This window comes from Geotrypetes seraphini, chromosome 11 (genome assembly GCF_902459505.1).
Source record: "Geotrypetes seraphini chromosome 11, aGeoSer1.1, whole genome shotgun sequence".
Lineage (NCBI taxonomy): Eukaryota > Metazoa > Chordata > Amphibia > Gymnophiona > Dermophiidae > Geotrypetes > Geotrypetes seraphini.
In genome coordinates this window covers 112234865-112250384 of record NC_047094.1, presented here as the reverse complement: position 1 = coordinate 112250384, position 15520 = coordinate 112234865, and the positions used below count along the sequence as shown (strand labels likewise).

The 15520-nt window shown below is 51.1% G+C and overlaps 1 protein-coding gene across 5 annotated transcripts in view; it reads left to right on the top strand.

Moving 5' to 3' along the window:
- NCOA3 (nuclear receptor coactivator 3) overlaps positions 1-15520 on the top strand; it is a 273852-nt gene that overhangs the window by 195791 nt on the left and 62541 nt on the right. For all 5 annotated transcript variants that reach the window (XM_033963802.1, XM_033963800.1, XM_033963799.1 and 2 more), the window contains 2 exons: positions 4349-4456; positions 5608-5780. In XM_033963802.1, coding sequence (XP_033819693.1) covers positions 4368-4456; positions 5608-5780 — 262 coding nt within the window. In that variant the 5' untranslated portion in view covers positions 4349-4367. The remainder of the gene's footprint in view (positions 1-4348; positions 4457-5607; positions 5781-15520) is intronic.

Below are 15520 nucleotides of genomic sequence, written 5' to 3'. Positions count from 1 at the left end.
TTAATGGTGCAAGCTGTGGGCTGAGAACCACTGAAGCCTGGGTTCAAATCCTTCTGCAGCTCTTTGTGATCTCAGGGAATGTTGAGGAACTCTACATTGTCTCAGGTACAAACTTCAGGTGCAATTCTATAACTTGGCAACTTTAGTTAGGATCACCGATTCTGTAAGACAGTAACTGATGGTAGATAAAGGCCAACATGGTCCATCCAGTTTGCCCAATAAGGTCGCCAGAGTTACATTCAGCACTCTGTCTGGGCCCCCATATTTAGGGTTACCAGACGTCCAGAAAAATCCAGACACGTCCTCTTTCTAGAGAACTGTCAGGGCGCCCGGAGGGATTTCCAAAACCTGGCAATTTGTCTGGGTTTTGGAAGTCCTGAGCTCGGAGGCCGCGTCTGGAATCCTTTGAGCATGTGCGGCCATCACCATGATGATGTCATACTCAGATGCGTGTGACGTCATTGCATCAACGTCCAAATGCGGCCTTCGAATTTGAGGAGGTTCATGTGCGGTTGGGGCTGGGGGAGGAATGGGGCGGAACTGGGGCAGATCAGGGTGGGGCCAGGCGACCTCTTTTTTTTCCAAAGAGGAAATCTGGCAACCCTTCCCATATTTCTCCATTCTTTTTTAGAGAGTTTCATTGGCTTTCTGTAAAATATCGTTTGATGGGGTTCATAGTCATTCGCGCGCCGACAATCGAGCACCGACAGTTCGGCGCAAGACACCAGTGCGCTGCGGGAAAACTTACTTTTAAAGAGCTCCGATGGAGGGTGAGGGGGGAACCCCCCCACTTTACTTCATACTGTTCGCGCTGCCTTGGGGGGGGTGTTGGGGTGTTGGAACCCTCCATTATAGAGAAAACTGAACTTTTTCCGATTTTTTTAGGGATAAGTTCAGTTTTCTCTATAATGTAGAGGGGTTGCACCCCTCACACACACCCCTATCGGCAGCGCAAATAGTATGAAGTAAAGTGGGGGGGTTCCCCCCTCACCCTCCATCGGAGCTCTTTAAAAGTAAGTTTTTCCGCGGCGCGCTGGTGTCTTGCGCCGAATTGTCTGCGCTCGATTGTCAGCACGCTGGTGTCTTGCGCGCTTTAGTCCCGTCACCGTTTGATGCATAAGGCTCTAACTTTAGCTTTCAAAGTGTTGCAATTGGGTCAACCAGATTATTTGTCGAAATTATTGGCTCTTTATAAGCCAGCATGTAATCTGCGATCAGCTCCTACTTATCAATTGTCTGTACGTCAGTTCATTTAAGCGCACTAATGCTAAAATGGCTAGTGCGGCCTTAGTAAAAGAGGGGGTTAGTTAAGTTATCCTCAGTTCTGCTTTCTTTATTTCCCAGTCTTTGGAATTCTCTTCCAAATGAGTTACAATATGAACTTGTTTATCCAAAATTCAGGCCCCATTTGAAGACCTATCTTTCTGGTTTAGCTTGCCCATTGATCACTTAATTTATGGGAGGTACTGCTCCGAGGCAACTATTTGATTATTTTATTTTACTTTTATTTTTGAATGTTTTTATTTTAATTTTTAACCTTTTTACTTATTATAATGGCATTCTTTTCTTTTTGGTGCATTTCTGTAAATCTCATTGATGCTATAAGTGAAGTGCGCTCTATAGTGGAATGCAAGGTATAGTACCAGGAGGTTAACTGTGTTGGGTCCGCTGGGAAACAGTGATCATAACGTGATCAAATTTGAGCTGATACCCCGGATCGGTAGCATGGAATGTTGCCACTCCTTGGGTTTTGGCCAGGTACTAGTGACCTGGATTGGCCACCGTGAGAAGGGGCTACTGGGCTTGATGGACCATTGGTCTGACCCAGTAAGGCTATTCTTATGTTCTTACGTGAGCCAAGTATAGGACAATTAAGCCATTGTAACATCACTGATGAGGTTGGCTCTGAGGCACTGTGGAATGAGGCGTTATGACATCACAATCTTAGTTCTGGAATGTTACTCTCATTGGGGTTCCAGAATCTTGCTATTCTGTGGGATGCTAGAATGTTGCTACTCTTTGGGTTTTGGCCAGGTATTAGGGACCTGGATGGGCTATTAGGCTTGATGGACCAATGGTCTGACTCAGTAAGTCTATTCTTATGTTCTTACGTGAGCCAAGTATAGGACATTTAAGCCATTGTAATATCACTGATGAAGTTGGCTCTGAGGCACTGTGGAATGAGGCATTATGACATCACAATCTTAGTTCTGGAATGTTGCTCTCATTGGGGTTCCGGAATCTTGCTATTCTTTGAGATGCTGGAATGTTGCTACTCCTTGGGTTTTGGCCAGGTACTGGTGACCTAGATTGGCCACCATGAGCATGGGCTACTGGGCTTGATGGACTATTGGTCTGAACCAGTAAGGCTATTTTTTATTATGTTCTTATAAGCATAAACATCATTAAAGAATTCTAGTGTAAATCTGACTTGGCGTGGGAAATAAGTATTAACCATTTATGCCATGCAAATGGGCATGTATCATGCAAAGCGCCTAACTTATAGAATATTTATAAGTTACACATGTCTGTTGGAGACACGTCTATACTCCTCCCATGCTTCACCCTTGGGTACTTGTCCCTTCCCCTCCCCCCCTTCATGTTGCAGGACTGTCCAGGTGCCTGCCAGCTCTTCTTCCCTAAGCGCGGGACTGCATCTGGAAGACCTCCGAGCATATGCAGATGCAATGATGTCACACTCATGTAAGTGACGTCATTGTGTAACATCCACGCATGCTCTGAGGCCCTCCAGAAGTGGCCCCGAGTTTGTGGAAGAAGAGCTGAGGTTCGTGTGGGGGCGAGGCTGGGAGACAGAATGGGGTGGGGCCACATGTCCTTTTTTTAAAAAAATAAAATGAGGAAATCTGATAACCCTAGTTGCACAATATCACACCTTATGTGATATCTTATAGAATTGCTCAGGAAGCACACAGATGTGTAAATAGCACTTTTCTGTGCTCTTACGCACCCAGCTATTGAACTGTTTTTTTGCACTGTAAGCCCTCTTTACAGGGAAATCTCTACTGTACCTGAACGTAATTCATCTTGAGTTACAACTGAAAAGGACACGAGCAAAATTCAAAATCCCTTCCTCTTTGTGCAAGAGGTCTGCTTTTATATGAGCACTGAGCCATGGTGGAGGCAGGGCTGGCATTACGGGTGGGCCAACAGGGCAGTTGCCTTGAGCCCCCCTGTGTTACTGGGAGCTCCAAACTAGAGAATGACACAGGGACAAATTTTCCACTGACCCTGCAGGAACTCAATTTTCCCGTCCTCATGAGTTTTGTCCCTGCCCCATTCCTGTAAGCTCAGCCTTAACCGCACAAACCTTGACCACTTATGATTTTAAAGCGTTTGAGGCTTGTGCAGATGAGGACGGAGCTTAGGCATTGGTGGAATGAGGCATTATGACATCACAATCTGAGCTCTAGAATGTTGCTACTTATGATTTTAAAGTGTTTGAGGCTTGTGCAGATGAGGACAGAGCTTGCAGGAATAGGGCAGGGATGGGAAAAGAACTCACTGGGATGGGATGGGATGGGAAAATGAGTTCCTGTGGGGGACAGGGAAAAATTTGTCCCTGTGTCATTCTCTACTCCAAACCCTCTTGGACTTGTAAAAGGGGCAGCCTGCAAGCAAGCTTTGAGGCCCCTCCTTAGTGTTTGCCCCCAGGCCCCCTCCCTACTGTCTGCCCCAGCCCCTGGGTGTGGAACCCCGAAGGAAATTTGCCTTTGGATCTGCCACAATACAGTTTGAGGTATGTTGTTCAAACTGTCCATATTGTCCTGTTTTCCTCTGTAATCGATGGTGTAAAGATTGATAATATGTTGCACGTGAGAATCGAAAAGAACTACTGTAAAACCTTGGATTGCGAGAAGCTTGACATGCGAGTTTTGTGAGATGAGCAAAACGTTTTACTAAATTTTAACTTGATAAACGAGCGAGGTTTTGCAGCACGAGTACATACAGGATACGCGCATCACGTCATCACAACCGAGCCGATGGTTCTTCTCTCTCCGACGCTGCGGGAGTGTAGCAACTGTTCTAAACGAGCGAGGTCTTGTCATACAAGTACGTACAGTATTTTGTATTAACGTTTTGGGGTTGTGGAACGAATCGTCTTGAGTTTCCATGATTTCTTATGGCGAAATTCGCTTTGATATGCGAGTGATTTGCATTACAAGCATGCTTCCAGAACGAATTATGCTCACAAACCAAGGTTTTACTGTCTAATGAAGTTGTCTTGTTTTTATTAATATGAAAGAGTAATGTAGTGGATGCCAGCAGGTACATATCAAAATGGCCCATCCAGCGTACCCAGTAAGAGACATTTTTTTTCCCTCTCTAGATTCGAATGTGTGTTCAAAATGAGTGGCTTGGGAGAAAACTCCTTGGACCCTTTAGTCACCGAGTCACGAAAACGCAAACCATCCTCTTGTGATACGCCAGGGGTCAGGTATGGCACTTCAGTTTCAGTGGCAGCTCTTTTGTTTGAACTGGAATTTATTTTATTTTGTTTTATTATATACCCAGACGCTTGCACTGTTCTCAAAAGAAGGCTGATGGTGTAGTTTTAAATACAAATTTGTCTCATGCTTGTTCATTGTGGCTGTCCTGAAAACCTGACTGGCTGTGTGTCCTCGGGACCGGGTTCAGAACCCCCTGATATTCAGGTCTCTTATATGTTTTCTGGCACAAACCCTATGCCATCTTGGTCACCTTCCTCTGAACTGCTTCAAATCTTTATTTATAAAAATATACAGGCAGTCCCCGAGTTACAGACGCCCGACTTAAATATGATTCGTACTTAAGAACACGGATGCGGCTGCATTTGATTTCATTGAGCAGTATTTCCAGTGGCCTAGACTCCTCCACTTCTCCTGTGTCAGATTCAGGAATGGTGCATGATCACAATAAGAAAAGTGTGGTTGTGCACGCTGTATCTTAGAGGGAACTAGGGACAGTTGGCCCTTTTGTCAGCTGGGAGCAGAGGTGAACAGCAAGAATCTTAAAACCTACAAGTTCTGAGTTACATACAAAAATCCGACTTAAGAGCAACTATAAAAACATAACTCGCTTTTAGCCCTGGGACTGCCTGTATATCCCTAGCAAAATACAGCTTCCAAAACTAAAAACGGAGGCTCCAAGTGGTGTCTCACCAATGTCTTGTACAGTCCCTTTTGAAAATCTGCCCTAGGGTGATGGTTCTCTTGGTGAAAATATGCCAATATGACCAGACAAGTTTTGCGTTGTGAGGGCTTCAGTTTATACACCAGCACTGCCTGTGCTTCACACTGAGTGTGATCCTACCTGGAGTCGTGGTATTTTTCACCATCTTGACAGAATGCTGCTAACTTTGGCAGATACATCTGTACCCCTGCTTTAATGCTGCCTCTTGTAGTTTATTTTTTTTTTTGGTGGTGGTGGTTGAAGTGGACATTTAGGGGCATTCTGTTTGTTCTAATTGTCAGATGTAGTTTTCTCGCTTGTTTGAAAGCCTTTTTGACACCTGTATCAAGCGTGAAAATGTAATGGAGAATCCCTGTGTTGGCTCTGCTTTTGTGTATACTAAAATGTGACACACACTTGGCATTTTCTCATGCCTAGCTTGACCTGTGGTGGTGAGAAGCGTAGGCGTGAACAGGAGACCAAATACATCGAGGAGCTGGCGGAGCTGATTTCTGCTAATCTGAGCGATATCGACACCTTCAACGTTAAACCAGACAAATGTGCAATCCTAAAGGAAACTGTAAGACAGATCCGGCAAATAAAGGAGCAAGGTAACCCTCCCTTCCTCCCCACCCCCTTGTTAACTTTTCTTCTTAAAGACTACAGTTTTTTTGCTTAATTGTTTATCCCAGGACAAGCAGGCATGATATTCTCACATGTGGGTGACGTCATCTACGGAGCCCCGGCGCGGACAGCTTTTCAAGCAAACTTGATTGAAGTTTCAAGTTTGCACACTGCACCACGCATGTGCGTGCCTTCTCGCCCACTAGAGGGCGCATCCCACCTCGTGGTCCTCAGTTCAAATTTTTCCGCGGAGCAAGAAAGCCCTGTGGATCTGAGCTCCAGCGTTTTTGCCTTCTAGCTGCCGCGTTTAGTTTGTTTTTCCCTTCGAATTAGTTCGCGGTACTCTTTTCCTTTCGTTTCTTTTCAAAAAAAAAAAAAAAAAAAAAAAGCCTTTCGTTTTTCGTCGGGTTCCGGGGGCTCCCGGAAGCCGTGGCCGCGGGACGTCGGTACGTTCCCGGCCTTCTTCTTTTTCTTCGTGGATGTCCCGTCCTGTTACGGGATTCAAAAAGTGCAGCCGGTGTGAGAGGTTGCTTTCCATCACTGACCCTCACCGGTGGTGCATTGTCTGTCTTGGGCCCGAACATCCGACAGACTCGTGTGATCGCTGTGCTACCTTCCAAAACAGGGCCCTCCGTCGCCGTAAGGCAAGAATGGCCGAATTGTTCGCCGCCGACGCGCCGCCTAAGGCCTCGACGTCGGCCTCGGCTTCGGCCCCGGCCTTGACCTCGGCCTCGGCGTCCTCGGGGGCCTCGGCCTCGCCTCGGCCCTCTTCCTCGAAGGCGTCGTCAGTGAAGCAAGCTTCGGGTAAGTCCTCTGTTCCATCCCCTTCAGCAAAGAAGCCATCCTCGAGTCAGGCCAAGGCGGGTGGGTCGACCCCGGCCCCGCATCGGACCTCGACTCCGCACACCCCGAGGGAATACTCGAGACCGAGGTCGCCCTCCAGGGAGTGTGCCCCGGACCCGGAACTCCCCACCTTCGTGGGGATTCCGGCCTTCCAGGATCTCCTCCGAGCTCTGATCTCATCGGAGCTGTCGGGAGCCCTGGAAGTGTTGCAGCGTGCTGCGGTTCCGGCGGCCTCGACCTCGGCCTGGACGCCTTCCGTCTCGGAGGCCCCGGCCTCGGCTCCCTCGGGAGCCCCGGCCTCGGCGACCTCGGTCTCGGGTACTGGGACCCCGTTCACCTCGGTCTCGGCCCCGCCCCGGACCTCGACCTCGGGGGAACCCCCTGAGCGGAGTGTAAGGCCCAAAGAAAAGTTGCGCAGAGTGCGCCGTCTTTCCTCCTCTTCCTCCGGGTCTTCCAGACACGCCTCGCCCTCGACGCGACCTCGGACGGGGCGTCGATCGAGGAAGTCTAAGCGGCCCCGAGGCTCGCCTCGGCGCGACCGTTCCCTGTCGTTCGGGGGCGAGGCGTTGCAGGTGTCGGAGTTGCGCCTCGACAACCCGAGGCTCCTCCGCTCACCCCATGGGAAGTCTTCCGGGGCCGCCTCGCCGAGGAAACGGGAGAGTGTCCCACGAACCCCTGGGTCCTCACCCAAGGGCTCTGCGAGGAGGACAACTTCCCCTTCCCCCTCGAGGGCCCTCGAGAGGGGATCCTGGGATTCGGGATCGGTTAGGGATCCTCATTATTCCCATGAGGCCTCCCCCCTCTCCTCGGTGGGGCGGTCGAGAACCCCCTCTCCCCAGGCTAGGCCGTCCTCATTTTCATCCTTCGTTCAGGACATGGCCCAAGCCCTGGGGATTGACCTGATGGTAGGCTCTCGGTATTCCAAAGAATTTTTGGAGGAACAGGACCTCCCCATTCTTCCTAGGGAGGTGCCTAGACTCCCTCTCAACAGTGTCCTTCTGCAAACCTGGCTGAAGAACTTGTCAAACCCTCTTACAGTCACGTCTGTGCCTTCAAAAATGGAATCGAAGTATAGGACGATTCCCCCTAAAGGGTTCGATAAGGCGCAGCTCTCACACCAGTCTCTTCTGGTGGAATCTGCTCTTAAAAAATCACAGCCCTCACGGGTCTCTGCGGCGGTTCCACCAGGCAGGGAGGGGCGGACCCTGGACAAGTTTGGCCGCCGCCTCTATTCAAATTCCCTGATGGCCACCAGGGTTCTAAACTACGCCTTCACCTTTTCCTCCTTTTTGCGTGGTATGGTGAAGGACCTTCCTCAATATCGAAACTCGTTACCGGACTCCCAAAGAGCAGGATTCGACAAGTTTATGTCCAACCTGTCTCAATTGCGGTTGTACCTATTCCATGCAGTGTACGACGCCTTTGAGCTGGTTTCGAGGGTGTCGGCCCTCGCGGTGGCCATGCGCCGCTTGGCCTGGCTTCGCAACCTCGACATGGACCCAAACCTGCAGGAACGCCTGGCAGACTTGCCTTGTGTGGGGTCCGAGTTATTCGACGAGTCATTGGATGCGGCGACCAAGCGCTTGTCGGAGCAGGAGCGCTCTCTAGCATCCCTGGTCCGCCCCAAACCTAGGCCCCCGCCGCAGAAACCCTTTCGGCCTCCGCCGCGCCGATACCCTCAGAAGTCGACCCCGGCTTTCTCGAGACCGCCTCCGAGACGTCCGTCTCAGCGAGGCAGAGGGGGACAACCCCAAGCCCCGGCGCAGGGCCCTTCTAAGCCAGCGCCTTCCTTTTGACGGGCTGAGCGGACGGGGCGGGTTCCCCTCCGCACTTTCACAGGAACCCCTTCCTATCGGGGGCCGTCTTCGGTCCTTCCGGGAGGCATGGACCGGGATTACCTCAGACGCTTGGGTGCTCCGGATCGTCTCCGAGGGCTACTCGCTCAACTTTGTGTCCTCGCCGCCGGACAGTCCCCCAAGTTTAGTCCCCTGCAACCGTTCGCAGCTACCGACCCTTATAACCGAAGCCAAAGCCCTCTTGAAGCTTCGGGCGGTCGAGCCGGTCCCCAAGGACCAGTGGGGTACGGGGTTTTACTCCCGCTACTTCTTGGTCCCAAAAAAGACCGGGGACCTGCGCCCCATACTGGACCTCAGGAAGCTCAACAAATTCCTGGCCCGGGAGAAGTTTCGAATGCTATCTCTCCCGGTTCTGTATCCCCTCTTGGAGGAAGGGGACTGGATGTGCTCCCTCGACCTGAAGGAAGCATACACCCATGTTCCGGTGCACCCCGCCTGTCGAAGATTCTTACGATTCCAGGTGGGGGACCTCCACCTCCAGTACAGGGTACTGCCCTTCGGCCTGGCCGCGTCCCCACGAGTATTCACGAAGTGCATGGTGGTGGTTGCAGCAGCCCTCAGGTCGCGTGGACTCCACGTGTTCCCTTACCTGGACGATTGGCTCATCAAAGCCCCGACCAGGGAGGGGGTTATCTCAGCGACCCGACAGTCTATTGCCTTCCTGCAAACTCTCGGGTTCGAGATAAACTTTCCAAAGTCTCAGTTGAGGCCTTCGCAGTCTCTTCAATTCATAGGTGCGGTGCTGGACACGGTGCGCCTACGCTCCTACCTGCCGACCCAGCGGTTGGAAGCCCTGGTACGGATGAGCCACCAGGTCTCTCAACTGTCGAAGGTGTCGGCCAAGCGCATGATGATGCTGCTGGGCCATATGGCCTCAACGGTACATGTCACGCCGTTTGCGAGACTACATCTGAGGATCCCTCAGTGGACCCTCGCGTCCCAGTGGCGTCAGGAGTGCGACCCGGTGTCTCGCCTCATTTCGGTGACTCCGCCCTTGCGGAAATCGCTGCGTTGGTGGACAGACTCTTCAAATCTGTCCATGGGGCTATTGTTCTGCACTCCGCCTTTTCGCAAGGTCCTGACCACGGACTCCTCGGAGTACGCGTGGGGAGCCCACCTCGACGGTCTTCGCACGCAGGGCCTGTGGTCGACAGAAGACCGTCAGTGTCACATCAACGTGCTAGAGCTGCGAGCCATCTTCCTAGCACTTCGAGCCTTCGTTCACATATTGCAGGACCAGGTGGTCCTCGTCCGCACGGACAATCAGGTGGCAATGTATTATGTGAACAAGCAGGGAGGAACGGGGTCATGGCCCCTCTGCTCCGAAGCTCTTCGCCTCTGGGAGTGGGCGGCCTCCCGGAACATCTTCCTCCGGGCGGTCTACATCCAAGGAGAACGGAATTGCCTGGCGGACAAACTCAGTCGACTTCTGCAACCGCACGAGTGGACTCTACACTCAGCAGTTCTACGCGAGGTCTTCGCTCGCTGGGGAACGCCACAGGTGGATCTGTTGCCTCTCCGGAGACACACAAACTACCACTATATTGTTCTCGGATGTACTCGCAGGACCGTCTGGAAGCGGATGCCTTCCTACTCGACTGGGAAGGGAGGTTCCTGTATGCATTCCCTCCGTTCCCTCTGATCATGCGAACGTTGGTACACCTAAAATCGTCCACGGCCACGATGATTCTCATAGCACCTCGGTGGCCGCGTCAGCACTGGTTCTCCCTGCTGCTCCAGCTCAGTGCCAGAGAGCCTCTTCCCCTGCCTGTCTCTCCTTCTCTGCTGTCTCAGAGTCAAGGATCCATGTTACATCCCAATCTGCAGTCATTGCACCTGACAGCCTGGTTTCTTGTTCCCTGACTCCTCCGGACCTGTCTCAATCGGTGAAGGAGGTGTTGGAAGCCTCCCGCAAGATCTCGACGAGGCTTTGCTATGCGCAGAAATGGACCAGGTTTTCCACCTGGTGCTCGTCTTTTCATCTGGATCCGGTATCAGTTCCGGTATCCTCGGTTTTAGAATATTTGTTTCATTTGTCGCGCTCCGGCTTGAAAACCACTTCGGTGCGGGTTCACCTCAGTGCGATTTCCGCTTTCCACCAACATCTGGAGGGACGCCCTCTGTCACTCCATCCCTTGGTGACACGCTTCATGAAAGGGTTACTCAGGGTTTGTCCCCCTCTTAAGCCTCCGTCTGTCGTGTGGAATTTGAATGTGGTTCTGGCTCAACTGATGAAACCCCCTTTTGAGCCACTCAACAAGTCCCTCTTGAAATTTCTGACTTGGAAGGCGGTGTTTCTAATTGCCCTCACCTCCGCCAGGCGGATCGGGGAGTTGCAGGCCTTGGTTGCGGACCCTCCTTTCACTGTCTTTCATCACGACAAGGTGGTTCTCCGCACCCATCCTAAGTTTTTACCTAAAGTTGTTTCTGACTTCCACCTCAATCAGTCCATTGTCCTTCCTGTGTTCTTCCCGAAGCCCCACTCCCATCCTGGCGAGACGGCGCTTCACACGCTTGACTGTAAGAGGGCGTTGGCATTTTACCTTCAACGCACCAGGCCTCATCGGAAGGTTCCTCAATTGTTTTTGTCCTTCGATCCCAATCGATTAGGGCATCCAGTTTCCAAGCGCACTCTGTCTAACTGGTTGGCCGCTTGCATTTCCTTTTGCTACGCTCAGGCTGGCCTTCCTCCCCCGGGTCGAGTCACGGGGCACAAGGTCCGAGCGATGGCAGCTTCGATAGCTTTCCTCCGATCCACTCCGATGGAGGACATATGTAAGGCTGCCACTTGGTCTTCGGTTCATACATTCACCTCTCATTACTGTCTGGACACTTTATCCAGGAGTGACGGCCGGTTTGGCCAGTCAGTTTTGCAAAATCTGTTTTCCTAAATTGCCATCCTCCCACCTGCCCGTTTTTGGTTAGCTTGGAGGTCACCCACATGTGAGAATATCATGCCTGCTTGTCCTGGGATAAAGCACAGTTACTTACCGTAACAGGTGTTATCCAGGGACAGCAGGCATATATTCTCACAACCCGCCCGCCTCCCCGGGGATGGCTTCCTTGCTAGTTATGGAACTGAGGACCACGAGGTGGGATGCGCCCTCTAGTGGGCGAGAAGGCACGCACATGCGTGGTGCAGTGTGCAAACTTGAAACTTCAATCAAGTTTGCTTGAAAAGCTGTCCGCGCCGGGGCTCCGTAGATGACGTCACCCACATGTGAGAATATATGCCTGCTGTCCCTGGATAACACCTGTTACGGTAAGTAACTGTGCTATTTTGTAGTTCTGTTAATTTCTGTGGGTCATGGTTATCTTGATTTGGAATGCAGAGAATGACATGGTGACAAAATTCATCACCGTTCCTGTCCCCGCGGTAAACTATCTTCATGTCATTCTTTAAGGAGAGAGGGAAGAATCAGAGTATGAATGGCTACAACCACTGACCCGCAAGCTTTGCTTTGAAGAATGCTGGTGTAGAAGGACTGAGGCTGAAATAGACACAAAAAAATGACATGGGATTATTTCCTGCTGTTATCCGCGGGGACGGGAAGTATGATGAATTTTGTCACCGTGTCATTCTCTAATGCAGATATTTCAGAAAAGTCAAAGCCCATATTTATTATTGCTTAGAGCAGTATATCGCCAACTGTGTGCCGCGGCAAGATTACGGGTGTGCCTTGAGATGTCGGCGAGGAGGAGAGACGCCAGCTGACTGCCTACGGGACGTGCATCTCATGGCGAGATGCACGTCCTGTAGGCAGTCAACTAGCACCGCTTCCTCATCTTCTCGCCTGTGCCTCTCCTGCTCCAGCATCCCTCCACTGGTGGCTCAGGGCTCCGTTGGGAGGCCTTTGCGCATGTACCGATGTCGACGTGATGATGTCATGCGCATCACGTCGACGTCCGTGCATTTCCAGGTGCCTGCCAGCCGCGGCTCGGAGTTTACTATGCCGCCGAGTAAAAACGTTTGCGGGACACTGACATAGAGGCTAATATCCAGCCAAAACCGCTGCTAAATGTAGACACTTAGACCCAAATTCTATGAAAGACGCCTAAAGTTAGGTGCCTATTTTAATTACAGTCAAACCTCGGTTTACGAGTACCGCGGTTTACGAGTGTTTTGCAAGACGAGCAAAACATTTGTAAAATTTGTGACTCGTAAACCGAGCTTGACTCGCTATACGAGCATGTCCCAAAGTAAAACATCCCGCATCCCCCTCTCCATACCTTGCAATGCACGCTTTCTGATGCTCTTTCACTTCAGTTTTGCCTTTTAGGGTGTCCAACCTGCTGCCCCGTGCGGCCTGCTCGAGGGCAATGCGTTTGTTCCGTCTGCCGCCCCTGGATGATTGCGTTTTTGCCAGCTCCCTCCTCCTTGCTGTGTTCGCTCTGGGCTGCGGCGGCAGCTCCTGCATGCCTCCTGCGGCTGGCCCTGAGATGTTCCCTCTGATGTTGCGACGTCAGAGGGAGGGCTTCCGGGTCGGCCGCAGGGGGCACGTAGGAACTGCTGCCCGCCACTTTGAACGAGCACTGTGGCAAGAAGGAGAAAGCCGGCATGAAGATAGGCACTGCAGCACAGGGAGGGCTTCCGGGTCGGCCGTGGGGGGAACATGGGAACTGTTGCCCGCAGCTTGGAACGAGCACTGCGGCATGAAGGTAGGCACCGCAGCACAGTGAGGGCTTCCGGGTCGGCCGTGGGGGGAACATGGGAACTGTTGCCCGCAGCTTGAAACGAGCACTGTGGCATGAAGGAGGAGAAAGCCGGCATGAATGTAAGCACTGAACGAAAAAGAAGTTAAAGATGCAAGGCCCCAGTGAGGTTGGTTGGCTGTTGAAAGAGCCCCAGTGCCCCAGTTCTGTTATGTTTATGTCGGTCGCTGGCAGCAGTAGCAACAAATTGTCCGAGTCTCCATTATATCCTATGGGGAACTTTGCTTTGATAAACGAGCGTTTTGGTTTACGAGCATGCTCCTGGAACGGAATATGCTCGTAAACCAAGGTACCACTGTATTTAATTATCTTAATCGGCACTGATAAGCTTAATTGGCTCAATTAGATTTAATTAAAATTTATCAGGTGGTAAATGCCTACTAGAGAATGACACGGGGAAACATAAGAACATAAGCAGTGCCTCCGCCGGGTCAGACCATAGGTCCATCCCGCCCAGCAGTCCGCTCCCGCGGCGGCCCAAACAGGTCACGACCTGTCTGAATCACCAGAAGGGGCCCCCTTGCCACCTTGGTTTCTCATTGAAGTCCTATCTTCCCATCGAAGTCCTAACCCTCCGGTCTTGCACATGCACGATCTGGTTGGGTTTCTATACTTATTACCTGGTTAGCTTTCTATACTTGTGTTACATCCCAGCACCTCTCTCAGTATCCCACGATCCCTTTATCCCTCAGGAATCCGTCCAATCCCTGTTTGAATCCCTGTACCGTACTCTGCCTGATCACTTCCTCCGGTAGCACATTCCAAGTGTCCACGACCCTTTGGGTGAAAAAAAACTTCCTTGCATTTGTTTTGAACCTATCTCCCTTCCCTGTCCCCGTCACTGCACCGTCCCCGGCCCACCATCCTCTGCACCGCCCCGTCACCGCCGTTCCCTTCACCGCCTCGTCACTGTCACCGCCATCCCTTTCACCGCCCCGTCACCGCCACGGCCATCCCATTCACCGCCCCGTCACCGTCCCCGCAGCATCCATGTAAGCCTTAGTACTGCAATATTTAGCTTATTCCTTTCTTATAAATCAAAGTTCTGGCTGCTGAACTAGAGAAAGAGATGTTCAGCTGGCAGGGCTTTGTTTATAAATTTTTATCAACACAACTAATATACTACTTTATCCTAAAGCAAAAAATAAATAAATAAATAGAATTTTCTTTTTCTACCTTTGTTGTCTGGTTTCTGCTTTCCACATCTTCTCATTCAATTCCTTCCATCCACTGTGTGTCTTCTCTCTGTGTCTTCCATTTGCTGTTTCTGTGCCTCTCCCTTCACCCCCTCCCACAATTGGTCTAGCACCCATCTTCTTCCCTCCGCTCCCCCATAGTCTTTCATCTGTCTTCTTCCCTTCCAGCGTCTTCTCCCCACTCTGCCTTCCACATTTCCCTTCAGAGTCTGTTCCTCTCTACCCTCTTTCAATGTCTGTTCTATTCCTTTCCACCACCACCCTTCCCTCCCTCCTTTACCATCTGTTCCTTTCTACCACCCTTCTTTCATATCTTCTATCAGTCCCCCCACCATCACTAGCAGTCTCTCTTCTCCCTTACCATGAGCAAATAGAACTTCTGAAAATTGTATTGCTGAGGCATTATTTCTAATGCCTCAGCATTAGACATCAATTTTATAATTCTTACTGTCTGCTCTGATTTCATTCACAATTTGGTTTGTGTTGTGACTGAGGATTCCATGAGGCATTTAACCTTTTCCTGTCTCTTGAGCTGTGATTTCAAGTTGATTCCTTCAATAATGGAGTCTCACGGCAGTAGCAGTTTTCTCTTTTGGGCTCTTTTGACATTGTTTAAGGGATTTCTTGTACATTTGGTGCTGGTCTTCTTTGATGAGGTCACTTCAGAATCTATTTCCAAGGAAGAGAAACTATTTCCCTTTCACTCCCTCCTTCCTTGTGTGAGCTGGGTACACCCGGTCCCCGCAGCCCCCACCCGCACGCCAGCTCGATTGTTTAACCAGCTTCCTCTCTCCACCTCACCTTAGTTTGCCGGCTTTCTTTTTTGGCGACCGGAACGCTTTCAAAGAGCCGCGCACGCGTGGCTGCTCAAAGTTCAATCTTCTGCTCTGCTGCAACTTCCTGTTTCTGGTTGGGTCAGAGCAGAAGATTGAATACTGAGCAGCCGCGCATGCGCGGCTTTTTGAAAGCGTGCCGGTTGCCAAAAAAGAAAGCCGGCAAACTAAGATGAGGTGGAGAGAGGAAGCTGGTTAAACGATTGAGCCGGCGGGCGGGTGGGGGCTGCGGGGAACGCGCGATCCTTGATGCCTCACTGCGGTGACAAGACCATTCACCGCTCCA